Genomic DNA, 25,454 nt, shown 5'->3' on the forward strand with positions numbered 1-25,454 from the left:
GATCACAAACAAAATCCGAAAGTCAACCTCCTCTTCCAGACGAACCAGTTCCTGAAGAATATCAACATCGATCACAAACAAAATCCGAAAGTCAACCTCCTCTCCCAGACGAACCAATTCCTGAAGAATATAAAGAATCTGTTGTCAATGATTCTGGTCTTCCTGCTACTTCCAGTACAGAGGCATGTACGCCTCAGCCCTCGATAGCTTGGTCGAACGATCAACAAGTGGCAGCGATTTGGGATACAAACGCTCAAGCATACTACTTTTGGGACCGTCGTACCAATACCACCAGCTGGGAAAATCCTCTAGAAGAAAATGACTCAGAAGACGAATCATCAAGCAAGTATGCTGCTAGAGTACAATTTAATCGTCTTTCGGGTAAATACATGCCCGAGTGGGCGACCCCCGAGATAAAAAGTGAGGAATACAAGGCCTACAAACACATGGAGCAGTTCTTTGATGTGGATGCTGCTATGTCAAGTACACAAGGAAAAAGTCTTTTGGAGGAGCGTAAAAACAAAAGATACACGAGAAAACAAATGGAAGAAATGAAGAAAAAAAAAAAGAAAAGAAGGAGCAAAAACGTCGAGCAATGTTTGACATTGCTTCCGATGATAAAGATTTCCGGCGAAGAAAAATCATTCGCTACTAACACTTTTTGTACATTATTGCTAAGTCCTGTTCTCATGATCCTGGTAGAACTGTTATAGAGGACTTTTACTATTTTGCTAGTAGTTCATTCCACGTAGAATTTCGTTTTCAACTTCCTGTTGTAATTTATTTAATAGTTAATTTATGTTTTCTCAATTGAAACAACTTCTCATTATTTGATTTCAGTCGGGTTTTGTTTGTTTATTACCGAAATACAGTGATTTTTAAAACGTCCTGCACCAACATACGAATCCAGCGAAATCCTTCAACATAGCAAATACCAAACGTTTTCAATGGCAGCATATCCTTCCAGTGCTAGGATATCATCTGTTTCTTTAAAAAATAAAGTCCTTCAGACTCCCTGTTTTATCTTCCCTACTTCTAAGGGAACAATTCCTCATTTAACACCTGACAACATAAATCACAATGAGGTTCCGGTTGTCTACTTTGGGCTAGAAGATTCGTAAGTTTTTTCTTAATTTTAATAATAAACCTATAGTGCTAATTTTACTGTGAGTGATCAGATTAGATTTATTAGAAAAGTCCCCTATTTTAAACGCGGACGGTGAGATTGACAAGTGGGTAGCAGGAACTCCTTCTCAATCTATCTTAATAGCTCCTAGAAGAAGCAGTCCGCTTCCTTCTGTGTCTGCTGGCCCTCATCATATTCAAGTCCTTACCTCAAGTGGATTGAGAAAACTGACAAACGAAGTCTATGTAAAGGCGATTACCAAGCTTCGCCCTGAAATAGCAATTCCTCTGAATGATAATCCCTCAAATGCTCCTGGTGTAAAGAGAAAACCTAAAATGATAGAGCGGTCAGTTACCTGGACCGATGAATTACTGACCGTTTTGCAAAACAAGCAGCTTACAGAGAAAGTGAAGGTTTTCTTTCCCATTCCGAACGTTGAAGCTCCTTTTTTGAATCCTTTAATAGAACGTTTTCGAGAAAATGATTACCAGCAAAATATTTCAGGATTAGCCTGCTATGGGAATTTACAATCCATACCTTCTGAACTATCCATTTATCCAAAATTGTTTCTTCGTCCTTTGTTAACTCCTTTGGCAATCTTACAAAGTATTCATCAAGGCGCTGATATCGTAATGGCTGATTTAGTAAATCAAGCTTCCGATGCTGGTATAGTTTTCACATTTTCTTTCCCTCCTCCTGTAGAGGACCTACAGAATAGAAAGTTAGAGCTGGCTTGGGATATGTGGCATAACCGTTTTGCTACGGATCTTTCCTCTCTACAACCTGGGTGTAATTGCAATATATGTCAGTCATATAGCCGGGCTTATGTTCATCATTTACTTCAGACGCGAGAGCTTGTTGGTTGGATTATGGTGCAACAGTATGTTTTTTTATCATAAACCACCTCATAAAATCACTACTAACTTTCACTTTAGACACAACATACATGTTTTCCACAACTTCTTTTGTGGAATAAGAGATTCTATAGCAGCTGGAAGCTTTCTTGAAGATACTGAACGATTTGAAAGAATTTACGCTCCTAACTTTCCTCGAACTACTGGTTTAGGACCACGAAAGCGAGGTTATCAAATGGATTTGACCGATGTTCAGCCTATCGAAAATAAACCCAACTGGGTTCAACTAAAAACCGAGACAGATGATGACAAGACCTCCCATATGATTCAGAAAAAGGAAAATGCTCAAGAATTTCAAGAGCCTGAATTACCTGAGAGGTAATGTCTTTTGCCTTTTCAATTCTAACTTATGTTTTGGCAGAGATACTACCGTTGGTAATTTTGCTGATACCTACGCAGCTCAAAGTGAAAATAAAAGTGGATCTGAATTGGAGGAAGATTTGCTTGCTGAGCTTGACGAAATCGACGATAGTGCTTATCGAGAAAACCGAATGCAATCATTGAAAGAAGAGTATGTAATTACGCTAAATCAAGCTAATATTCGATAGATTTGAAAGAGTTTCCGCTGCCAAGGAAAAAGGTCATATGCAATATTTGACAGTTGAAAGTGAAAGAGAAGTAATGGATTTAACAACGTACGTCAGATTCTATATTAGTTTATTCTAACCTTCTTTTATAGCTCTTCAAAGCGTGTAGTCATCCATTTCTTTCATCCTGATTTTAGACGCTGCAAAATAATGGATTCGCACCTTGAGGTAAAGAATAAAGTTAACCAGGAAAAATGACTAATATGTTTAGAAAATATCCAAAAGTCATTGGGAAACTAAGTTTATACGTATCGAAGCAGCAAATGCTCCATTTCTTGCTTTAAAATTGGGCTTAAAAGTGCTACCGGTAGTACTTTGTTACGTTGACGCAAGTCTCGTTAGTAAACTGGTTGGATTCGCTGATTTAGGGAATAATGACGATTTTGATACACCCGTGTTGGAGTTTTGGTTGTTAAAATGGGCTGCAATAGAAAAGATAAAGGAGAATATTCCTCAAGGGAAAAAGTCAATTATGGGATTTAAGGATACGAAAAATGAATCAGAAGACAGCGATTTAGATTAATTTATAGAAAAGATTTAGATAAAGTACCAAAAAGAAATTTAAATACAATCCATGATCATAGGTACCACCTTTTTACGGCTAGCAGCGGAGTTCCTTTGGTTAAATACAACTATAGTGTTCCCTTCAATGTTTGCTAAGAGTTCTAAACCTAAGTCTTTTTGATGTTTCTCCAAAAATTTTTCAGCAAATGATCCTCCCTGCTTAGTTCTTCTATATAATATCATTTGACGACGAAATTCTTCCTTTTTGCTTAGGGAAAGTCCAATAATTACAAGATCTGTTTGCTTCTCTTCGGCAAATTCCTTCAATTCTTGTTGCCAATTATTCCGCTTCTCGACAATCCAATCAATTCCTTTTCCTATGCTGGGATAGGATATAGACACATTTCCTGGAGCGTATTGTTTTAAATCTCGATGTAAAAGATCCATAAAAGAAAATCCTTTAAAGCTTCCTTTTCTGTCTTTTAAAGTATTGAAAAACTCATCACGATCCCATCCAGATGGAACGAACTGGAATAACTGTTCTGCTACCTCAACATCAGTATCTGTAGTCTTTTCATTTTTGAGATTTCCAGTATCGATAAGTAAAGGACCAAGCGCTAAAACGGCTATATCTTCTGCTTCCTTTTGACTTTCCGTTGATTCATGAAGAGACTTCAGTAAATCCATGAAATATTGACTCACAAGAGTTGAACAACTTCCGCATTCTTTGATAATTCTAGGGTTGGCATGTAAATAATTACCTTCGTCTTTGTGGTGATCAATTACACCCTCCACGCTTCCTTTGAATTTAGCTACTTCTTTACGGTCTAGGGCATTGTGATCAACCAAATGAATAGGAGACGAGTAGAACCTTTCGGGTACTGTCGCAACTTCATTAAGAAATATTAAATTATCTGTGTGTAATTTTAGCATGTCAAGAAGACATAACAACTCTGGGCGAAGACGAAGCTCATTTTTAGGAATATTAAAAAAAGGGACAACGCACCTTTCACGAAGCTTATGTTGCAAGAAATAGGCGTAAACTATAGAAGTAGCACAGCTATCCAAGTCTAATATATATGTTAACGACTGGTAGATCATTATGTTACATACCTGCGGACTCATTACCACTAACAAAAGTCAAATTTTTCGTTTGCAGATTAGCTGAAGTTTCAGAAACAATTTGGAAATATTGTTTATAGTTACTTTCTAACAATTTGGCCAGTTTTGAAGGAAATGACATGGCCTTCGTATGAAAAAGTTGCAGATAGCAAATAAATAGGGTAGACGACAGGGAAGAGGCATCTGATATTCTCCTTCACTATACTATCGTTGAATGTAATTTTTTATGTTACTTTTACATCGAGAATAACTATTTAGTCATTTATAACATTCTCATAGGAATATAGTGCATTGCTTATGCCCTTGAATTCTCATATTATCAATAAAATAAAAAGCATAGCAGGGTTTGTAAGGACTGTATAGAAATCATTATTAACACTATCATATTATACTAAATCTAAACATTTTCATTATGGTCTTTACAGTCCCTTTGATTCTAAGGAAACGTATTAGTGAGTAATTATAGCATACCATAAAACATCAAAACGAACAAAAATTGATAAAATTTCAAGCCAATTGAACGACTTCCCCCTTATTTTAGAATTCTAGTTTTTACTTGATCTTCTGTCTTCATGCGGTCACATTGTCAGAGGTATTTTGCCCTATGGCACGCTCAAACTTTTCGAGTACTTCCGGACTTCCAACATAACCACATTTGCTAGATATTGAATCATAAAAGTAAGACAAGTCTTTCTTTATACCGTTCCATTTTGCAGGATCCTGAGCGAGGTCTGTGAGTTCCAATTGCAATCTGTCTTCAAACATCTTTATGACATTTGGAATAACACGAATGCAATCTGGCTCAGAGTAACGGTGTAAAACTTTATAGAGTTTGACCAAGTTCTTAATGAGATCCTTCATATAATCATGAGGCTCTTCATTATCCCATGTAACTATGATAATTTGACCACAGCAAAAGTTTGATCTTTCTTTCATGAGAGCAATAAACTTCTCAGTTATCTGGTCATGATGTAAATCAAAATCGTTCTCGAGACTGAGCAATTCTTGAGTTTGTCTAATCCCAGAATATTTTGATAGAAACTTGACCATTGAAGTTGATAGTGCTTGAAATAAAGTAACCGTTTGTGAAGCTAACGCAATATGTTTACCTAAAACTCTACTGAGTCCTGATGACCGTACAGTTCCAGCTCCAAGAATTAACTGATATACTCGGGAATTTAAAGTTCGCAAAAGGTCTATCATGCCATAGTACAAATAATGAGAGAGTCTTGGGAAATGATATACTAACTGTCCATATTGGTTCATAGTCTCAAGTAAACGTACAGAGGCATTGACCATATGAATTGATTGATTTTGAAGAAGACAGTGTTCCGACAATGCTGACTCTCCTTCCTCTTCTGAACGTTTCATGTCATCTGCACTCGGTTCTTGAAAAAAGATCCAATCATCTGGAACTTTTGTTGCGCATTGGTCGATATGAGATGCCAATCTCTGTACTTTCTGGCTGACTGAAATAGCCTCCCAATGTTCCTTTTCATAATCTAAAGCAAGCAGTTGAATATTCTTTATTTGATGATTTCGAAACCATTTCTGTAGTTCATGCATAACAATGGACATGAAATCGTTTTGTGTGATGCCACATAAATTTTCAAGTTCATTATAAAACAGGGAATGCAACGTAAACAATTTTAAACAATCCTGAGAAGAATAGTTGTCTAAAGCAGCGAACTGTGCGCTATTTATGTTGGTTACTTTTTGTAAAATTAATTCGGAGCTAGCTGTCATTAAATCGTTCAAAACAATAGAATAATGATACTGTTCTTCATCTTTTCTGGACAAAATATCAATTAGAAGTTTAAGCTGTTGTCCCAGTCGGCGTAAAAATTCCAAAGACACGAAATAGATTTTTGCGAGCATGTTATAGAATTCTGAAATAGACGGACTTTCATTGGATGCAGCCGGTAAGGATTGAAAAGAAGGATTTTTTATCGTGGAGAGGTTAGTAGTACTGATACTTTGACGACTGACCTTTCCATTAAGAGATTTCACTTCAGCAGAAGTTTGTGTTATCAACGACTCTAATTCCTTAAACACAGATGTTTTGTATATAGTTAATCCAGACTGCAGACCATCTGTAAGGAGAAGACAATCAATGAAACGTTCTAATTTTTTCATAAAATCTGGAGAAAAGTCCGTAACGAGAGGTAAAGGCTCAGTGTTGACCCGTAGCTTTTTATTTTTCTTCAAATAAATAGTCAATAACTCCAACGGAGATCTCTGGGATGAAAAATCGCGTATGTCCTGAATAAGGATTTCGGGAAATTTCTGGATTACAGTTTGAGATATGGTATTATAAAGTGAGCGTTGGTCTTCTAAAAGTTCAACAATAGGAGGTAGAGAATGGAAATCAATTCTTTCTTGCTTAGACTTTAACTCTAACTGGGCAGTGATGGAATGGATCCCGTCTATCGCATTTAAGAAGTGACCGTCACGGGCGGATTGGTGAGTTTGATTGCTCAAATCAAAAAGCGATTCCAAAAACGACAGTGACTGGATTAATTGATGAAGCTGTGAACAAGAGCGTTCCTGCATGGAAATAGCTTCTCGTTGTTCTTCACGGGCTTTTGTTATTTGATTGAGATTCTCTAAAAAGCCATGAGTATTTTGTAAACAAATCTTTCCATCCTTTTTTAGATTTTTTAAATTTTCCATAATAATGGGAAAACTATCACTAGCATTCTCAATCTCTTGCAACAAATGAAGTTCTACAATATCCAGATACCAAGAGATTTTCTCTTGCAACATGGAGTTATTCAACAAAAGTTTTCTACTGCCATGTTGAGCATCTCCTGCCTGAGTAATGTCGACATGTTCACTCGCAATGTCAAAAGTCTGGGGGTCATCGAGGTTGAAATCATCCTGGAAATATATGGATGGGATGGTAGATAGAGGGAAATTATCAACCACGCTAGGAGTAGGAGGCGGAAGCTCCTCACGATCAAATGTAATGGTCTCTGAGTTTGATGATGGATATGAAGACTCACTTACGAGACCTCCTCGAGTCGTAGACACGGAATTGCGATGCGCAAGTGACTCATGCACACTAGAACCAGAGTTATAATTGATGCGCTTAGCATGACGCCCTACATAGCGATGAAAGCTAGTTTGCTTCTGCTTGGAGTAACGAGTGTATTCATGAGAGATCTGATGCAAATAAGCCTGGAAATCGTGAACCGGAACAATCGGGATGGGAGAAAGAGAGACAGGAGTGATTTCCGTTCTAGTAGGTGTATAGGATGGAAAAGAAGGATTTATAGGGTCCTCTAGAAGAGATTTAAACGATAATGCCGATGCTGTTGGATCAGCAAATGGTGACAAAGGGACTTGAAAGGAAGCCTCTGTAGAAGGATAGGTTAAAGAAGGGGATGGAGCAATTGATTGTTCGTCCATCAAGGCCTTGTAGAAGGCAGTAATTCGCCAATTTCTAGTAAGTGGAATGCAATTGTCTAAATATTCTGGTTGCTCAGTGTAAGCCCAACGTATAGTGTGGTTCGTTCATCTGCGTAAAACGCCAAACATGAAACAAACGATCTAGGAAGGATAATAGCTTTGGTGCATGTCGCATGCACAAAATCAAAAGGTGAAAAGGCACTCATGTCCTATAATAAGCCATCCAAACGATTTTGTTTTGATTTGTTTACAATATTCTACAGATCAATGATCTCTCTTTATAGTTATATTTGCATATAAGATCTGATAAAATCTCGACGTAAACAAAGAGAAAAACAATGTGATCGCGTTGGGCAGAGCACCCTCCAAGCACACGTTTCACTTTTTATTTTATAATACTTTCTTTTCTTTTTTTTTCTATTTTTACTTCAAGGCTTGTAAAAGCTCTCCTAAAGCCTAGCAGAGGAATACGGTTGTATCCAACAATTCCTTCGAGATTGCTATACTACTTTAAACGTTTCTTACCGTGAATGAAAGGCTTATGAATAGTAAATAAGGATACCTTCCGATGCAATGTTCTAGCTGCATAGTGAGTACAGACGATACTTCAACTCTGTCCTATACCTTTTAACAATGGTTTCAATATTTTGTTAAACTGGCTAGTGAACAACGCATGCCATCCTATTCGCTTTGGCCGACTTTCGTCAAGTTGCTTCTTACTCTGCTCTTGTTTCTTGTCTTTTTCTTTCTTTAATTTTTTGAACTGCAGGGATTCATTATGAAACCTCTGGTGAGCGCTGGTTTAGGTACGTGCATTTTGTGGCGATTTCAGCCATTCGTTTTGGTTTCGACCGCTCTCTGTAATTGCTCAGTTGTTAACAAATCCGTATAGCCCAAGGTTGCACGGGCTTATCGTTGATTGGAATCATATTTCTCTCTGTGCTTTCCTATTTATTCGCTCATGAAGCTGAAGCTTTGATGCATGATTTGGCTGGTAGTGGCTTAACAGGATCTCAAGTCGCTAAAACTTGCATTGGCGCCGTCGCCATATACACAGTAAGTAGTGTTGCTATTTCCTGAGCAAGTGCCTAACTTTACTACCAGGTTTTCTTTTTGTTTTGCGGGTCGCAAGTATTGGTTGCTCGGTACCAGAATCGCGTTCAGCTTTCGTAGAATCCTTCAGGCTGTTTTCTTTCTTTTCCTTCCCTTGTTTCTATATATGTATAAACAAACTTCCGAAAATGGTGGAAAGATAGTTTGATTCAATTTCTACAATTGCATGGCCCCTTTAGATTTTAGGCTTGCTTTCCTTTTCGTTTGATTCAGTGTCATTCGTAATATTTTAATTCTTTCTCGGTTACGTGAGGGAGAGAGAGAGAGAAATAAAAAGAGAAAAAAAAAAGAAGGTGAATTCGTATAGCATGTTACGACTAAGCCGACAAAGTTTATGGATACATGTATATGCACTATGATTCATTATTATATGAATTTTTTTTTCAAACTTCCTACTCTTTTAATACAAACTTTTCTAATTACCTATCTACGAAATGAATTGCCTTAGGAGAAATTAATATATACGGTTCCCTTCTCTTTGATTTAATACTACGATTACTACTACTCTATTTGCTTACTTTTACTTTCAGTCATAATTGTGTATAGAAAGAATAAAGCAACACTTTTTTATTCACAGCGTACTTATCTGGCAGTATTATGAAAGGCTATTTTAAAATAAAATAACAAATTTTTAGATACCAGAAGCAGTAAATGGAAGGACAGGGAATTTGCAGAAACGTCCTACATCTATGCCACGATTAGCCCATCCATCCAGGCGGCTAATGTTATATCTACGCCATACTTGGTCCATAGCCCCAGTCAGGCTTTGGACGTACTTTTCGGTGTTGTGAGCTGGTGTAGGAGTAATTCGAAGACGTTCAGTCCCAGCAGATACTGTAGGGAAATTAATACTCTGCACATATATATGATGATTTTGCAATAAGGCATCACTAGCAAGCTTGGCTAATTGAGCATCACCAACCATAGCAGGGACGATATGAGTATCGTTAGAAAGAACGGGAATTCCGATTTCAGACAAGGATTGTTTCACTCGTCGAACAGCAGAACGCTGTTGTTCGCGCTCGACGTTTGAGGTTTTTAAATGCTCAATAGCTGTTTGAGCACCAACCATAACATGAGGAGGTAAGGAAGTAGTAAAGATAAAACCAGGAGCTAGAGAACGGATCATGTCGACAAAGGGAGAAGAGCCAGCAATGTAACCACCGACGGCACCATAAGACTTGGCCAAAGTACCCGTTATAATGTCAATTTTGTCTAGCAAACCAGGAGTTTCTTCAGCAACACCGCCGCCACGAGGTCCATACATACCTACAGCGTGAACCTCATCTAAAAAGGTAATAGCACCATATTTCTTGGCAAGATCGCAAATTTCGGAAATAGGAGCGACATTTCCACTCATGCTGTAGATGGATTCAAAAGCAATTACCTTTGGACGGTTCAGAGGAATGGAAGCCAATTTGGCTTCCAGATCAACAAGATCATTATGTTTAAAAATCATTTTTTCACAGCGAGAATTACGAATACCATTGATCATGGAGGCGTGATTCATTTCATCACTTAGGAAAACACAATTTGGCAATTTCTTACCAAGAGTGGAGAGAGTAGCATCATTTGCAACATAGCAACTACCAAAAACGAGAGCGGCAGGTTTTTGATGCAAGTCGGCAAGTGTCTGTTCTAAACGTATAGCATGCTGATTGTGCCCAGCAATATTACGAGTACCACCAGCTCCACCCCCATACGTGTCTATGCAACGATGCATGGCGTCGCTAACCTTCTTATGGCCGCCCATGTTGAGATAATCATTGCTGCACCAAACCTGAACACGGGTATTTGGCTCTGCCAAATGGGCCAAAGGATATTCCTGAGCTAGACGATTAATGTTGTTGAAATAACGATACGATTTATCACGCTTTTTCTTTCGAAGCTCTTCTTGATAAAAGGTTTCGTAGTCAAATTTTGTAGCACCCATTGGAGAGATTCCAGAAGCATTTCGGGCTGCACTTGGTAGTGTTTCTTGTTTGATGGAAGCAACCTCGTTAGGTTTGCCAGAGGCTTCTTTGACTGCTTGCGCATGACGACACATACCAGAGCTTCGGTCGGTCACACCAGCTTTTAAATGGATCTCTTCCAGAGAAGGCTCCTTGGCCATATGTTTGGATTGAGACTTAAATCCACGATGACCTCGGAAAGGAACCTTGTCACCTGTAGGAAGCGCGCCTCCTATAACGGGGCAATGAGATCCAGCGCGAACCAGACCAGTACCCATCATTCTACGGAGGGTTGTAGCGTCTGTCTTGCTGACAAAAGGGCAACGCTTGGTAGCAGCTTTTACAACGTGTTCCATGGTTTTCTTTTTAATAATCCTATAAAACCAACAGAAAAATAAAAGTCAATGAGAAAAAAAAAGGAAAAAAGAAAAAAAATTCCTTCGTTTTTTTTTTAATAATATAAAAGGATAATATTCCAATCCGAGCAGTTTTCGAAAGTACTGCGACGACAAAAAGAAAAAGATTGTGTGTGTGTGTGTTGTTTTTTTTTTGGAATAGTCTAACCTTTGGTATTGGTCAAGGTCGTCTTCAACACGCTTGTTTTAAACTCGTTTTCGAGAAGCAATCAAAAAAGAGGATCCAGAAATTGAAACTCGATCTTGTTTTAATAACCCTAAAAAGTTTTCGTTAGAACAACTCGATTTCGTTCGTAAATACGAGAATATTCCGATTTATACCTTTTGTGGGTGGTGGTGAAGGTTAAATGGGCATGGTAGTCGAAACCGCCTTAGTAATACTTTGCCCGATTCTTGCGGGAATCACTGGCGAACAAGCGACAAATGAGCGACCGTACAATAGAGCGAGACCCAACACTAGAAGAAAACAAAGAAAGAAAGAAAAGGTAAACATGAGGAAATTGAATGAGATTGAAATGAAACTTTTATAAAAATAAACCAAGTAGGAAAAGAAAAAGGAAAAGAAAAGGAAAAAAAGAAAGAAAGAAAAGAAAAGGGAAATTGGTTTTATGTTGATGAATCCAACCTTCTATAGATTACTGGTATCGATTTCGCAATTTATGTTTTCATGTTTTATAGAAAATCGAATCTCAACGACTTTGTTGATTTTTATAAAAGAATTCAAAGAGTTTGTTAATTTGTTTTAATGACTAGTGAAAAAATGAAATTTGATTTTGTATCCATGTTAAAAAACACGACAAATAGAACCTTTCTTGCTTTATACCGAGTAGAGAATGCTTATAGAAAGTACAAAAAAGATAAAAAGGTAAAATAACTAAAAAACAAGTTTTATAACCCTTTTCTTTTTTTCATATGGATGCTTCGACCTCTTACACTTTTCTCATTCAATCATGTTTATAAACAGAAACTGCATTCCTAACAATATCAAGTAACCCAAGTAGAATAGTCATTGTAAACTTCTTATGTAGTAGAAAGATGTACCCATTTTTGTTTATCGTTGACTCATTTGTAGACATTAATTGCAACTGTCATATAAAATTAAATCATGATGACAATGATAAAAGATACTGACTCATTATATAAGTTTATGCGACGCCAAAACATAAACCAAAGAAATACACTTGTACGTTGTTACCCTGCTCAGAAAAGCTTGCAAACCAAAATCCTTGACACTTTCAGATGTAAAAAAAAAAAGGCCTCTATTTACATTATAAGAAAGACTGTAATTGCATACATTCCAAGACAAAATAGATCAACGGTGGAAAATAAGGGTTTAATTAATTTTATTATTTTTTTTTAAAAAAATATAACATATAAGGAAAATATTTAAAGCGTAAACAATCCACATAGACCAAATGGAATTAAGATTGGAAGAAGAAATCTTGAGCCAAATTGGCAAAGATACAGACGTCCCAGACAAATCGGCAAAGTATCAAGTCCATGAATCCATTCAAGAAAAAGATGATACATTAGATGACACTGATTCTATTGATAGAAAACCCCCATTCATGAGTGCTGCCCTCATCCTATTGAATAATTTGGTACTCTCGATTTCATTTTCTATTGTCATTCCAACCTCGAATAGCTATGTCAAAGTCCTTGGAGGAAGCGAAGTTCTTTCTGGTCTCATTATTGGTCTTCCTATGATTACGGCGCTCTTCTCTTTATACCCTATGTTACTGGTGTCGAATCCTAAATCTGCTAATGGCTTTACTTTTTATAAACGTCCCTACGTCTGCTCATGTGTCACTGCGCTCGTTGGCCATATCCTTTATTCGCTTGCTTTTAAAGCCAAAAGCATTGCCCTCATACTAGTCAGTCGAATCATTCTAGGGGTTGCATGTGTCATGTATCTGTACCATAAAAAGTTCATGTCCGACAGAATCCTCGTAGGTGCCAAGTACAGAACTTTTATGAGTACTCTCAACACAATAATGCTAACTGCTGGGATTGCAATTGGTCCTTTTCTTGGCGGTCTGATGGCTAAAACTTCTTCAAATTCTCACAATGCCGTATGGAATCAATATACTTCCGGAAATTGGTTGCTCGCTATCTTTTGGTTTGTTTTATTTGTCATTTCTTCTTTATTTTATAATGATGTTGATAGTACCATTCCTCCTATCCCTGCCAGAAACCAAAACGACGATTCCAATTCTGAAGCCCGAACAACGCATCCCCGTCCAGATTTTATCTCTCTTTTAAGGATTTTTGTTGCTGGTTATATTGCTTTCTCTTGCTTCTTTACAATGGAGGCATATCAGGCTTCCATCCCAATCTATACTGCCTACCTATACAAGTATTCTCCTTTTCAATCGGGAAATTTCCTTGCACTTGCATGCCTAATTGATATCCCGTTTCTCCTTTTATTCTCTTTTCTTTCTCGGTGGATCGAAGATCGAACAATTACATTGATAGGTATTTTAATTTCGGTTATGACAGTCGCTGTTCATCTCATAGTCAACAGACTTCAAAAAGAGTATCTACAGCTTTATTTCACTTTATTTTGTTTTGTCTTTTTTGGAACTTCCATTGCTTTTTCACCTCTCGTATCTCTTCTTACAAAGCAGCTTCATCCAGCTCATCATTTGCTAGCAAGCGTTGTGATTCAAATAAGCATAGCTATTGCAGACACCACCGGCCCTGTTTTCGGTGGTGCAATCCGTACGGTTACTTCTCTTGGATTCCTGATAACTTTACTCGCATTACATGTGTTGGCAACCATCTTTATGCTTTGTATTTGGAAAACCGCTAAGGTTAAGACTGGTTAATTCTTTTTTTTTGTTTATATAATATATTTACAATGTTAACGAATTAGCTTAATTTTTGTTTTGATATTCAATGTAGATGAATGCGACCATTAATAAAATAAAAATTATCTTTCTAAAGGCGCTTATCGACCTTTAAGATATGTTAATTCTTTTTCCATTTCTTTTTTTTTTGGGTAATAGCCGCTTTCCTATAATGCTTTTAGCGATTATGGCCTTTCATATCTTTTGTACTCCAAAGTAACAATATCATTTTATATACCTTATATAAATGATGTACCTTTTTATGTCTGTAGCCAAGTGTCATAATTAAGTAAAAAGTATAAATAAATTTAGATGATTTCGTTCAAAAACTTGTTCCAACGAACATAAGAAAGAACAATTTATAGCGTCAATCGCTTAGTGTTATCATATCTTGGATGTAAACAAACACGTACCCCATTTCTATTCAACTATTTTGCAAACAGCACGAGTAGAGAGGCCAAGCAAATTATTATTAGAAACAAAATTCGAATAATCTTTTTTTTATTTTGTTTTAAAAGTCAAACGACAACAGTTTACGACACAGAAAGGCAGCTACAAACGCTGCCAACCCTCCAATTCTCAACACCCAAGCGACACTGTTATCGTTTATGTCACGATGGCTTCCTTCTGAATGAATAAATACTATCGTAGCGATAATGGTACTCAAAACTTGAGGAGCTGAAATAAACACATTATGCACACCAATCATTTTTCCGCTGCTCTCACGTAAACCCAGCTTAGCAACTTCGGAAGAAAAAAGTGAATATGGAATCCAAAGAGTACAAGCCCAAGATAACCCACAAATTGCTACCATCACTTGTGCCTCCCAAGATGTTCCCAGAAAAAAAGTACTTAGCATACAGATGCCAAATAACACATGAGAAAAAAGCCATAAATTCGGTAAAGTAAGACCTTTAATTTGTACTTTTGTTGAAAATGTGCTAATAATAGAATGATTTGAAGGCATCATTCTCTGCAAACGGGATGTAGATGCAGAAGGAGCAGGAGAAGGAGCTTCTGTAGGCTCGGATCTTAGAGAAGACCTTTCACTAGGTTCAGCTGAAGATCGTGGTATATATTCAGCAGGTCGTAAATGCCTTTCATAGGCCCTTGAGCTTTCTTCAGTTGCAGTCTCGTCATCGTCATCATCATCATCATCATCATCATCACCCTCATGTTCAAGAAGAAGAGGTAAGGCTGTATTTGAAGCCAAAGAAACAATTGCAAACAAGAGCAATGCAAATGATCCTTGACGTGTTGCCATGTCCCAGTCCTCCTCATGGCCTTTAGGTGCGTGTCTCAGAAACAGAGTACCAACATAAGTTGTTATATAGAATAAAAATGGAAACCATCCAAAGTAAGCAAAAAACTGTACGTAGCATATTTTTCGCAAAGAGTCAGGAAGGCTTGATATGGTTTGTCTCATTGTTCCAAAAAATTCCAGAATCTCGGACAAAACTGACTGATCACTTCCAGAAACAGGAAATGATCTTTCTTTAACAATTAAAGACGTAATGCCAACTGTCATTACAAGAAAAATTGAGGCCATTGTGCAAAATGCTTGAAGCTGGGTAATATTTAAGAAAGCAAATATCCGGTATAACGGAAGAAATCCCAACAAGTATCCGCAAACATTGCCAATACCAATCATTCTTCCTGCCCAAGAGTTTGCATCATGTTGTTGATCTGAACGAACAGAATCGACAATTAGGGAACGAGCACTTGCCATGACTGAAAATACATTAGAGAAATATCCAACTAATAATAAAAAAACATACCAATATTCACAGCAATGTCTAAAAGGTAAATACTCAAGGTTGCTAACACAATGGTTACACGGTTTGCAGTTGTACCCTTGAATAGTAGCTCACTCAAATCTGGGGCCCACCCCATCAAGAATAAACTAAAAGTACCCAATAAGCTAGCTCCTAGCATAAAAGGTCTTCTTCTTCCAAGTTTCGACTGAAAGCGATCCGAAAGTATCCCAGATATTGGTTGAATAATGATCCCCGTCAATGGACCAGCAATCCAAATAATGGATGTATATTCTTTGCGAAGACCGAGAGAAAATAGATATGGAGACCCTGATGTAAATAAATTAGAGTTTATAAAAGAAATAAAAGAAAAGCCTCACTTACCATAACCAAGTTCAACAGACCCTATTATTATAGCATGTTAGTATTATCAAGACAACATTGCGAAATGTTCGATAACTTACAGGTTAGCTGGACTCCCAAAAGAGACTTGAAATAAGTTAGCATAGTTTCCATAGTCGAAAACATCAATTGATACATACCACTGTTAAAGCAATTAAATACCATATGGATCTGAGGGGAATAGGATCCTTGTATGGATTTTCTAAGTCCACATTATTTGAATCATCATTGTTTCTCAACAGATGAGAGCGCTCTGGATAAAGCTCGCTAGACATTGTGGGCAAAGACAGGAAAAGAAGGGAACCTTATGTGATGACAGTTTAAATAAACAAGGCACAAGAAAGATTCAACAATAGCAGGTGGAGCAATATTTGCAAAAGGCAGGTTCTAATAAGAGAAAGAGACCCAAGATGGTCCTGCAAGAAAGCAATCCTTTGTTTATACTTCTGATGTTATCTTTCTTTTTATTGCTACCCAATCGTGTACTTTTATGGTATTGTATAAAAGTAATCAGAAAATCGTTTATACGAATACCATATAGAAAATTGAACAATGCCGAAAGAAAAAAACCAACACAGTCGATGTGAATATAATCCAAGGTTTCAGCTTCCAAGTAAAACGAATGAAAATGAGTATTCAATTCTCTAGACATAGCAATTGTTAATATTTCATTCGCAATCAGCAACCAAATTGGCTCTGTAAACATTATGTTTATGAGATTCAATGAAAAGAAACCCAATTGAACAGCGGAAAAAAAAAATGTCGTTCTTTATCTAATGAAATAGCAATTTACTCACCTTAAACTACGAAAAATAAAGGATTCTATACTCCTTGGATTTTATACGAAGAAATTGGTTTCTAGTTGGCTTATGTTCTCCCCAGTTTGTTTCTGTAACACTGACGTACAGACATACAGATCCGGAAGGATATTAGCAGCGGCGTCTTTTGCATTACGGTATCGTTTTTTACGACACCAAGCAATATCTAACGCACTAGATTTGTAATGTAAACAAATCAGAAAACACGCAGTAGCCTTGCGTTAGTTCCCTTGTTTTAGTTATTTTTTAGTTTGATTTCATCCTCTATAGGTGTAAGTGAACATAGCAATGGTAGTATGGTGAAAGAATATTTCCTTCTGACTCTTCCTCTAGTAAACAAGCAATCGAGTTTTCTAGGTTGAGGAAATACTCGTTCGAGTGTTAATTAAGTTGCTTATCTATTTGTTTTTCTTTTCAGTAGAAAAGAAAGGAAATGGCTCCCTTGTTCAATAGAGACGTAGAAAAAATTGGTCTGCACAGAAACGGGCATGAAGGATATTTAAATACAAAGACACATTTTACTCAGTCTGTAGTGGGTTTTTGGACCTCCTTTTCTTTTTTAATTCATGCTTTCGTTCATTGCTTTTCTTTCCTTTTTTTCTTTGTTTATAGAAGCTTGTTGTCTTTAACTAGTAAATTTTTCAAAAACCTGTAGGTCGAGCATCCTTTGGAATCGCTAGTCTTTCATTATATTTTTTTATAAATCAGTACAAATATTTGAAGAAAACTCTTCTGTAAGTATGTGTTTACGAGTCCACAATTGGTTTTCTCCTCCACCCTCCAAAGCAAACTTCTACCAACAACTAGAACGCTCGACAAGAAAAGATGGGGGACAATCCTTGGGTTCTCCAGGAACAGGTCCTGTTAGAACTTTCAGAAGTGATAAAAAATTCACTTTCTGAAGATTCTCAAACTCGAGCAGCTGCTTTAAGTGTATGTTATTGGATATCATAAAAAGCTCTGTAGACTTGCTTTTAAAGAAGTTTCATTTTCTTTTTTAACATACTCTAACATGTTTGAATAGTTACTTGAAAAAACAAAGGACATTCCTGATGTAAATAATTATCTCGCCTGTATATTGATCAACGGTGCTGAACTAAGCGTACCAATTCGTTCTGCTGCTGGTTTACTTTTAAAAAATAACTTGCGTGTTTCAAACATTGAACTTGCACACGGATTGCAAAGCCTAAATTATACGAAATCGACGGTTGTACGCGGTTTATGTGATCCTCAGCCTTTAATTCGCGGTATTTCTGGCAACGTTATAACTACGCTGATTAGTCGATGGGGGGTTAGTGCATGGCCAGAAGTTCTACCACAATTGATGGATATGCTTTCTGGCTCAACATCTAGTACTACTCAAGAAGGTGCTTTCAGCGCACTTACAAAAATTTGCGAAGATTCGGCCCGAGAATTAGATAGAGACTTTGATGGAACGCGTCCTTTGGATTTTATGATTCCTCGCTTCATTGAATTGGCGCGTGATGGAAACCCCAAAATCCGTACAGATGCTTTGTTTTGCCTTAACCAGTTTCTTTTAATCCAAAGTCAGTCTTTGTACGCTCACATCGATACGTTTCTGGAAACTTGTTACAGCTTAGCTACTGATCCTTCCCCGAATGTTCGAAAGAATGTTTGTCAGGCCCTTGTCTATTTGCTTGATGTACGTCCCGATAAGATTGCTCCCTCATTGGGTAGCATTGTAGAATATATGCTCTACTCAACTCAAGATATGGACCAGACTGTCGCTTTGGAAGCATGCGAATTTTGGTTAGCCATCTCTGAACAACCTGACCTCTGTTCTTCTTTGGGTCCCTATCTCGACAAGATTATCCCAATGCTTCTTCGTGGCATGGTTTACTCTGATATGGATCTTTTGCTTCTAGGAAATGATGCCGATGATTACAATGTTGAAGATCGACTTGAAGACATTCGTCCTCAACATGCCAAGGGTAAGTCTCGGGTAACCATGGATACGGAGGGTCCTATTGGCCGCCAAGGAGCCGCAAATGATGAGTTTGATGAACTTGATGAGGAAGACGAAGATGATGAGGATGAATTTGACGATGAGGATGAAGATGCTGATGCTTTCATGGACTGGAATTTGAGGAAATGCTCAGCTGCTGCCCTCGATGCTTTATCTTCTTTTTGGAAGCAGAAGCTACTTGATGTTATTCTCCCTCATTTGAAGGAAAGTTTGATGAGCACTGACTGGAAAGTTCAAGAGGCTGGCGTATTAGCATTGGGTGCTATTGCAGAAGGCTGCATGGATGGAATGATACAATACCTGCCCGAACTTTATCCATATTTACTTTCCCTGTTGGAAAGTAATAAGCCGCTAGTTCGCACAATTACATGCTGGACCCTTGGCCGTTATTCAAGTTGGGCAACTTGCTTGGATTCCGAAGTGGATCGTCAAAAGTATTTCATTCCTCTTATTGAAAAGTTGCTGAGAATGGTGGTTGATAACAATAAAAAGGTTCAAGAAGCCGGTTGCTCTGCCTTTGCGATCTTGGAAGAGCAAGCCGGCCCTGCTCTGGTGCCCTTCTTAGAACCTATTTTAACTAACTTTGCTTTTGCCTTCCAAAAGTATCAAAGAAAAAATTTGCTCATCTTGTATGATGCTGTTCAAACGCTTGCCGATTACGTTGGTCCTGCACTTAATGAAAAGCGTTATGTTGAACTTTTGATGCCGCCTTTGCTTCATAAGTGGTCTACACTTGTTGACGATGACCCAAATATTTTCCCTTTGCTAGAATGCCTTTCATCGGTTGCTGTGTCCCTTAAAGATGGATTTGCTCCCTTTGCAGCAGAAACATATGCTCGTACTTTTCGGATGCTCCGCAACACCTTGTACCTGATTGACGCTTCTCAGGGCGATCCTACGATTGATGTTCCAGATCGGGACTTTTTAGTTACCACTTTAGATTTAATCAGTGGTATTATTCAAGCACTCGGAAGTCAAATAGCCCCCTTAATCGCTCAGGCAGATCCCCCGATGGGACAAATCATTGGTGTATGCGCCAAAGACGAAGTTGCCGAAGTCCGTCAATCGGCCTATGCTCTACTGGGTGATATGTGTATGTTTTGCTTTGACCAAGTTCGTCCTTATTGTGATGCGTTGTTATTAGACATGTTACCACAAATGCAGATGCCTTTGTTGCATGTCAGTGCCTCCAACAATGCCATCTGGTCCGCTGGAGAAATGGCATTACAGTTGGGTAAAGATATGCAACCATGGGTGAAACCTTTGCTGGAGCGTCTTATTTACATTATGCAGTCTGGCAAAGCGAACAGTACAGTACTGGAAAACGTTGCCATCACCACAGGCAGACTTGGTATGTTTAATCCAGAGTTAGTTGCTCCTCATTTGGAATTTTTTTACCAACCATGGTTTGAAATTATCAAGACCATCGGTGAAAATGAAGAAAAGGACTCTGCTTTCAGAGGATTTTGCAATATCCTGGCATGCAATCCTCAGTCCTTATCATATCTTCTCCCTATGTTTGTTGTATGTGTCGCAGAGTACGAAAAACCTTCGATGGAGTTGCAAGACATGTTCCAAAAGATTTTGCAAGGATCCATTGAAATGTTTAATGGAAAGGCAGCATGGCAAGCTTCACCGGAGATGTTGGCACAAATTCAACTACGTTACGGGGTTTAAGAAAAAGGCATGCATATACACCGATGGATGGTCGAATACACACGTAAACGTTTGGGAAAATAATAATTCATTTTTTTTTAATGATAGGAATACGGTATATTGAATCTTTACATAATCAATTTGTTCTATGTGAAAAAAAAGAGGACCCGCTATGGTAATATGGATGGATACCCTGAAAAGAAACCTCTTCTTATTCTTATTTTCTATAGGTTGATAGGTAGAGAATAAAAATAAAAAACCTTTTTTTTTTTTTGTCTCGAAGGATAAAGGTATTCAACAATTAAGAAGAAAAATAAATTGAATGTAAGTAAAGCTTGTGCTTACACTTGCTTTCAATTTCTAGTGCTGCTTATGGCTACTAATACTATACATGCCTAGCTTTGTCACGAGTTGTGAAACATAAAAGCTGTAGTATGATGAATAACTTAACACCTGGAAAAGATTAAATTACAAAGAAAAACAGCAATTCGATTTGTAGATTTAATTCTTCAAGCGTCTTTATGCTATGTGGATTTTCGTGAAAGTCGTACGAGGTGTAACATACAACAAGGCGTGTATTTATTCAAGGTTTTTCAACCAAAACATGTCAATACTTTCATAAGCCAAACTCATTCTACCATGAGAAACTTCGTTATTTTCTCTTATGCTGAACAGCCCCATACATAATTCCTTTCACCATAATACGATTTTTGTTACCGTAATAAAATAAAATAGTATGATTTGAACCGCTAATTACATATCATCGAAATTCCATGAAAATTTGATTAACGAGAAAGAAAAAACATCATTTCTTCCGAGAGACTCCTACGTAACAGCCAGATTTCATTATCATCTTTATCGCTAATTTTCCATGTCAACTTGTTAACGAATTTGACCAGATATATATATAGAGGATGACCGCTGTAATCTATCAGTAACCACTGTCAAGGAAGAAGTTAAAATAGATCTTTTGAAACATTCGAACTTGACTTGATCATAGTAAAAGAACGAAATTTTTTGAATTAAAAGAAACTGGTACATTTTCTTTTTTAGAACAAGAAACATTATATCGGCAATGTTAGGACCCTTTTTGAAGCTGAACAACGGCCTCAAGTGCCCTCAATTCGCTTATGGCTCATATATGATCAACCGTAGCAAATGCTTTGACTCCGTGTATGCAGCTTTACAATGTGGTTACCGTCATATCGACTCTGCGCAAATGTACTTTAATGAAGGAGATTGTGGTAGAGCCATCCTTCAATTCATGAAGGACACTGGCACGAAACGTGAAGACATCTGGTTTACCAGCAAGCTAAACAACTTGGCTGGTTATAGCGCGACACTCAAAAGCATTGACAGCAGCGTGAAGGCTTGTGGTTTAGGATACATTGACTTGTTTTTGCTTCATTCTCCTTATGGAGACCGCCTCGGCTCTTGGAAAGCTTTGGAAGAAGCTGTTGAAACAGGAAAAATTCGTGCTATTGGTGTATCCAACTTTGGACCTCATCACATTCAGCAGTTGTTGGACCATCATCCTAAGATTGTTCCCTGCGTCAACCAAATTGAGCTCCATCCCTTCTGCTCTCAAAGCAAGGTGGTTGAATACTGCCAAGCAAAGGGAATTGCTTTGGCTGCCTATGCTCCTTTGGCCCATGGTGAAAAGTTTGGCAATAAGCAATTGATTGGCATTGCCAACAAATATAACAAGACAGAGGCACAAATCATGATCCGCTTTTTACTCCAACGTGGTTATATTGTTCTTCCCAAGAGCTCTACTCCTTCTCGCATCAAGGGTAATGGTGAAGTGTTTGATTTTGAACTTTCCAAGGATGAGATGGATACCTTGTATAATTTGGATGAAGACTATCATTCCGATTGGAACCCATGTGTTTCTTCTCTCTAAGTTGATTTCTCTCTTGGTTCGTTTTCCTTGAGGGGAGAAGGTAAAGAAGCTTGAAAACAAACAACTTTATAGATTTGTGATGCTGAGATGCTTTAATGATATTGATTTATGATTTAGCAAATGTGAAAGAAAAAAAAAAAAAAAAAAAAAAAAAAATAATGTAGTAAAATGGGAATTCATGGATCCTTTAATGGTATGTAATTCTACAAATCTATGAAGAAACATCAATCCTGTTGCTTTTGCAATACAACACGTCTAAGTTTCGTCCGTTCTACCTAAATAAATGTGCTCTTTTCAAAGTAATATGCATCGTGTATAAAATAATCTTGCATCTTCTTTACTAGCTACATTCGTTGACTCTCGTCTTAGTTCATAGTACCATTCACGCTACCTTGCTTACATACACTACACAGCGCCAGAGAAATCCTCGAAATCCTTGAAAATCTTGCATAAATTGTACTTATTTGTACTATGATTACTCCTTCTTTTCGTCAATATTGCTTTAAACGCTCATTCTCTTTTTCTCCTGCTCGTCTTCGTGATGTCCAACGTTTAACCTTCACAGGGAATTTAGTCCGTGATGCTGAACGTTTGCAATCGCAACGAGGTAATCCCTACATGAAATACACAGTTGCTTCCAATAATGGAAAGGATGTGCCTGCTACATTCCGCACGGTATTCTTTTTTGATGACCGCGAATTTGATCGTATGGAAGCTATCCTCAAAAAGGGAAACCATATCTTTGTAGAAGCCAATACTGTTTATCGAAAGGCTCCTTCCGGCGATTCCTCCAACCCCACTCCGTTATCGTTGAGTCTCCAACATCGTAAGTCATTCCTTGCTCATTTCCCTCTGAGGATAGATTGCTAATATGCTTAATTTCCCATACTCAGAATACCTTTTTGCTAACAAACCATAGTCAATGTTCATATACTAAAGCGAGCTCGCTCCCTTGCCGAAGAAGAGCCTGCTGAAAAAGACACTGCGTTTGAAACTGGACCCCTCCCCAACAGCTTTTAGAGCGGTTTTGGCTATATTTAGCTAACTAATTGAGTGTGTACAGCGATTCTAACTCATTCCTTGTTCGCTTTGATGTTCTTTGAGTACTACACTCTCAAGTTCACTCTTGTGTCTTTACCTGTATGCTTATTCCTACTTTCCTTCATCGTTTCTAGTATAATTAAATTCTGCTATTACTGTCTTCACTTTCTAAGACCTTGTTCTTCTAGTTTTCGTTGCTCATAGTTATTTGAAGAAATATTGGCAGCGAATTTTTCTTTATGAAATTCCTTGTTGGATTGTTTACACAAAAAGTTGTGTATTTATTCACATAAGAACCGCATAAACATCGTTTATTTTATACAACAAACGATGCATCCGGTGCTTCTAAAAGACTTTTTGACTCTGTTCCTTTTCCTTCGTACTGTTTACATTTGCTGGTTTTCTTTAAACCCGTTTAACGTAAATATCGTTATTTCGCTGCATTTTTGTGGATCGCACTTCCCCTCTGTCGCAAAATGGTTTCGTTACCTTGTTACTTATTCGTGACTGTATTCTGCTCTAGGCGAAATTAGCAAATTGGATTTTTACGAGAGCTATCAACATGGCGGTTTCAGGAGGCGAGTTGAAGGGTAAAAAACGTAAATCTGGAGACTCCCATAAGGAGTCCAAGAAGAGCCTTCAGGTTCTCTCTTTGAAGGAATCTTCCTTGCCCCCGTTTGTTACGACAATATCCGGTTCTTACCCTCCCGAAGGAACTCGATTTCAGCCCATTCACGCAGACGGAAAGAAAACAAACGATGTCTCGCTTATTGGAAGAACCGAGCGTGTCCAATTTGAAGCCAAAAGCAAGCCTACTAGCAACGTTGAGTCCAATTACTGCTTGGCCATTGCTGACAAGCATGGTCGTGTAAAAAAGTTGGTTCCTACCCGCTACCTTAATACCTTTGAGCGAAAAATTTTAGCTTTGAAAGAAAAGGATGAGCATATGAAAAAGCAACGTGGTGCTGTTAGTGGCACAGTGATGGAACAACGCGCCAACCTTGGTTTAGCCTTTGGTACTAAGAAGAACCAAAAGGCGATTATGGAGGAATCTGCTAATCGTGTCAAGGCTGAGGCGTTAGGCGATGTTAAGGACCAACTTGTTAGTAATGTTCAAAAGGCCACTGAAGCTTTACCTACCCAAGAAGAGCTTAATGCCTATCAAGCACAAGATCGACCCATTCCTCCTGTTCACATGGATGCAGAAACTGTTGAAGAAGCTTACAAATTGGATGACATAATTCCAAAAGAAGAAATGTCTGCTATTTATATCAAGCCATTCTTGGATTCTGCCGAGGACAAGGGATGGTCCAAAATGTTGCCATACCGTCATTCTGTCTTTGTCAATGAGCGCTTCTCTCGATTATTGTCGATTGAGGAAGTTGATCACAAGCGTGCTAAAATTCTCTACTATATTTCACTATTGCAAGCATTTTTGTTTTCTCGTCGCTCTGTCACGGATCGCGACACTTTGCGTAGAAAGCTTGCTGACCCTCCGGAGATTTTAATTGATGGCCTTTTCAAGCGTTTCACACAAACAACCGGAACTGGTGCGGTGCAAGTTTCTATGCGTCAGGTTGATCGTATAATGTGCTATCTCATTGTCTTATACCTTATCGTTGACAATTACTCAACGGACATTCTCACTTTAGCTAATGACTTGAACATTAAGGTAATGAAAGCAAATGAACTTTTTAAGACTGTGGGATGCCGAATTATGGCTTACTCAGAAACTCAACGTATGGCTCTTGGTCTGAACAAGACAGAAGCGAAGAATCACAAGAGGGCAGTTTTGAAGATACCCCTTGAATTCCCTAGACCCCGTCGTGGTCGTGCTAGAAACTAATCCAATGATGGGCTTTGGGATTCTGTATCTTGAAACAAGCTCGCCGCATATAA

General features: G+C 37.9%; 12 protein-coding genes across 12 annotated transcripts; 8 read left to right on the forward strand and 4 right to left on the reverse strand.

Annotated features, from left to right (window-relative positions):
- The first annotated feature begins 899 nt into the window (after nucleotides 1-899).
- On the forward strand, nucleotides 900-4,219 carry SPOG_02668 (queuine tRNA-ribosyltransferase). The gene is made up of 7 exons (XM_013168609.1): nucleotides 900-1,117; nucleotides 1,179-2,006; nucleotides 2,062-2,358; nucleotides 2,402-2,551; nucleotides 2,589-2,675; nucleotides 2,720-2,795; nucleotides 2,839-4,219. Exons 1-7 carry the CDS (start codon nucleotides 948-950, stop codon nucleotides 3,148-3,150), a joined length of 1,920 nt encoding a protein of 639 aa, XP_013024063.1. The 5' UTR covers nucleotides 900-947; the 3' UTR covers nucleotides 3,151-4,219.
- SPOG_02669 (exopolyphosphatase) lies at nucleotides 2,504-4,540 on the reverse strand. Its single transcript, XM_013168610.1, has 2 exons — nucleotides 4,245-4,540; nucleotides 2,504-4,201 (listed from the first exon to the last, which is right to left on the reverse strand). The coding sequence occupies exons 1-2, from the start codon at nucleotides 4,372-4,374 to the stop codon at nucleotides 3,189-3,191; spliced, it is 1,143 nt and encodes a 380-aa protein (XP_013024064.1). The 5' UTR covers nucleotides 4,375-4,540; the 3' UTR covers nucleotides 2,504-3,188.
- Nucleotides 4,541-4,642: 102 nt separating this feature from the next.
- SPOG_02670 (GARP complex subunit Vps54) lies at nucleotides 4,643-7,706 on the reverse strand. Its single transcript, XM_013168611.1, has one exon. It carries the CDS (start codon nucleotides 7,662-7,664, stop codon nucleotides 4,824-4,826), a length of 2,841 nt encoding a protein of 946 aa, XP_013024065.1. The 5' UTR covers nucleotides 7,665-7,706; the 3' UTR covers nucleotides 4,643-4,823.
- A 622-nt stretch (nucleotides 7,707-8,328) lies between these two features.
- Nucleotides 8,329-9,456, forward strand: SPOG_02671 (uncharacterized protein). The gene is made up of 3 exons (XM_013168612.1): nucleotides 8,329-8,470; nucleotides 8,557-8,720; nucleotides 8,769-9,456. The coding sequence occupies exons 1-3, from the start codon at nucleotides 8,443-8,445 to the stop codon at nucleotides 8,835-8,837; spliced, it is 261 nt and encodes an 86-aa protein (XP_013024066.1). The 5' UTR covers nucleotides 8,329-8,442; the 3' UTR covers nucleotides 8,838-9,456.
- SPOG_02672 (5-aminolevulinate synthase) lies at nucleotides 9,225-11,606 on the reverse strand. The gene is made up of 2 exons (XM_013168613.1): nucleotides 11,467-11,606; nucleotides 9,225-11,402 (listed from the first exon to the last, which is right to left on the reverse strand). The coding sequence occupies exon 2, from the start codon at nucleotides 11,083-11,085 to the stop codon at nucleotides 9,409-9,411; it is 1,677 nt and encodes a 558-aa protein (XP_013024067.1). The 5' UTR covers nucleotides 11,086-11,402; nucleotides 11,467-11,606; the 3' UTR covers nucleotides 9,225-9,408.
- Nucleotides 11,117-11,675, forward strand: SPOG_02673 (uncharacterized protein; the record flags this gene model as incomplete). The annotated part of the gene is made up of 1 exon (XM_013168614.1): nucleotides 11,117-11,675. Exon 1 carries the CDS (start codon nucleotides 11,493-11,495, stop codon nucleotides 11,673-11,675), a length of 183 nt encoding a protein of 60 aa, XP_013024068.1. The 5' UTR covers nucleotides 11,117-11,492.
- Nucleotides 11,676-12,315: 640 nt separating this feature from the next.
- On the forward strand, nucleotides 12,316-13,977 carry SPOG_02674 (major facilitator superfamily transporter). Its single transcript, XM_013168615.1, has one exon. The coding sequence runs from the start codon at nucleotides 12,561-12,563 to the stop codon at nucleotides 13,971-13,973; it is 1,413 nt and encodes a 470-aa protein (XP_013024069.1). The 5' UTR covers nucleotides 12,316-12,560; the 3' UTR covers nucleotides 13,974-13,977.
- Nucleotides 12,562-17,017, reverse strand: SPOG_02675 (alpha-glucoside transporter Sut1). The gene is made up of 6 exons (XM_013168616.1): nucleotides 16,948-17,017; nucleotides 16,291-16,794; nucleotides 16,213-16,237; nucleotides 16,133-16,153; nucleotides 15,773-16,078; nucleotides 12,562-15,725 (listed from the first exon to the last, which is right to left on the reverse strand). The coding sequence occupies exons 2-6, from the start codon at nucleotides 16,423-16,425 to the stop codon at nucleotides 14,506-14,508; spliced, it is 1,707 nt and encodes a 568-aa protein (XP_013024070.1). The 5' UTR covers nucleotides 16,426-16,794; nucleotides 16,948-17,017; the 3' UTR covers nucleotides 12,562-14,505.
- Nucleotides 17,018-17,766: 749 nt separating this feature from the next.
- SPOG_02676 (karyopherin Kap104) lies at nucleotides 17,767-21,364 on the forward strand. The gene is made up of 2 exons (XM_013168617.1): nucleotides 17,767-17,901; nucleotides 17,993-21,364. Exons 1-2 carry the CDS (start codon nucleotides 17,794-17,796, stop codon nucleotides 20,630-20,632), a joined length of 2,748 nt encoding a protein of 915 aa, XP_013024071.1. The 5' UTR covers nucleotides 17,767-17,793; the 3' UTR covers nucleotides 20,633-21,364.
- A 22-nt stretch (nucleotides 21,365-21,386) lies between these two features.
- SPOG_02677 (xylose and arabinose reductase) lies at nucleotides 21,387-22,673 on the forward strand. Its single transcript, XM_013168618.1, has one exon. The coding sequence runs from the start codon at nucleotides 21,687-21,689 to the stop codon at nucleotides 22,512-22,514; it is 828 nt and encodes a 275-aa protein (XP_013024072.1). The 5' UTR covers nucleotides 21,387-21,686; the 3' UTR covers nucleotides 22,515-22,673.
- A 312-nt stretch (nucleotides 22,674-22,985) lies between these two features.
- Nucleotides 22,986-23,534, forward strand: SPOG_02678 (single-stranded DNA binding protein Rim1; the record flags this gene model as incomplete). The annotated part of the gene is made up of 2 exons (XM_013168619.1): nucleotides 22,986-23,340; nucleotides 23,434-23,534. The coding sequence occupies 2 exons, from the start codon at nucleotides 22,986-22,988 to the stop codon at nucleotides 23,532-23,534; spliced, it is 456 nt and encodes a 151-aa protein (XP_013024073.1).
- Nucleotides 23,535-24,117: 583 nt separating this feature from the next.
- SPOG_02679 (DNA-directed RNA polymerase I complex subunit Rpa49) lies at nucleotides 24,118-25,401 on the forward strand (the record flags this gene model as incomplete). The annotated part of the gene is made up of 2 exons (XM_013168620.1): nucleotides 24,118-25,227; nucleotides 25,255-25,401. 2 exons carry the CDS (start codon nucleotides 24,118-24,120, stop codon nucleotides 25,399-25,401), a joined length of 1,257 nt encoding a protein of 418 aa, XP_013024074.1.
- Between the last annotated feature and the right edge of the window lie 53 nt (nucleotides 25,402-25,454).

This window comes from Schizosaccharomyces cryophilus (genome assembly GCF_000004155.1).
Source record: "Schizosaccharomyces cryophilus OY26 unplaced genomic scaffold supercont4.4, whole genome shotgun sequence".
NCBI classification, from domain to species: domain Eukaryota; kingdom Fungi; phylum Ascomycota; class Schizosaccharomycetes; order Schizosaccharomycetales; family Schizosaccharomycetaceae; genus Schizosaccharomyces; species Schizosaccharomyces cryophilus.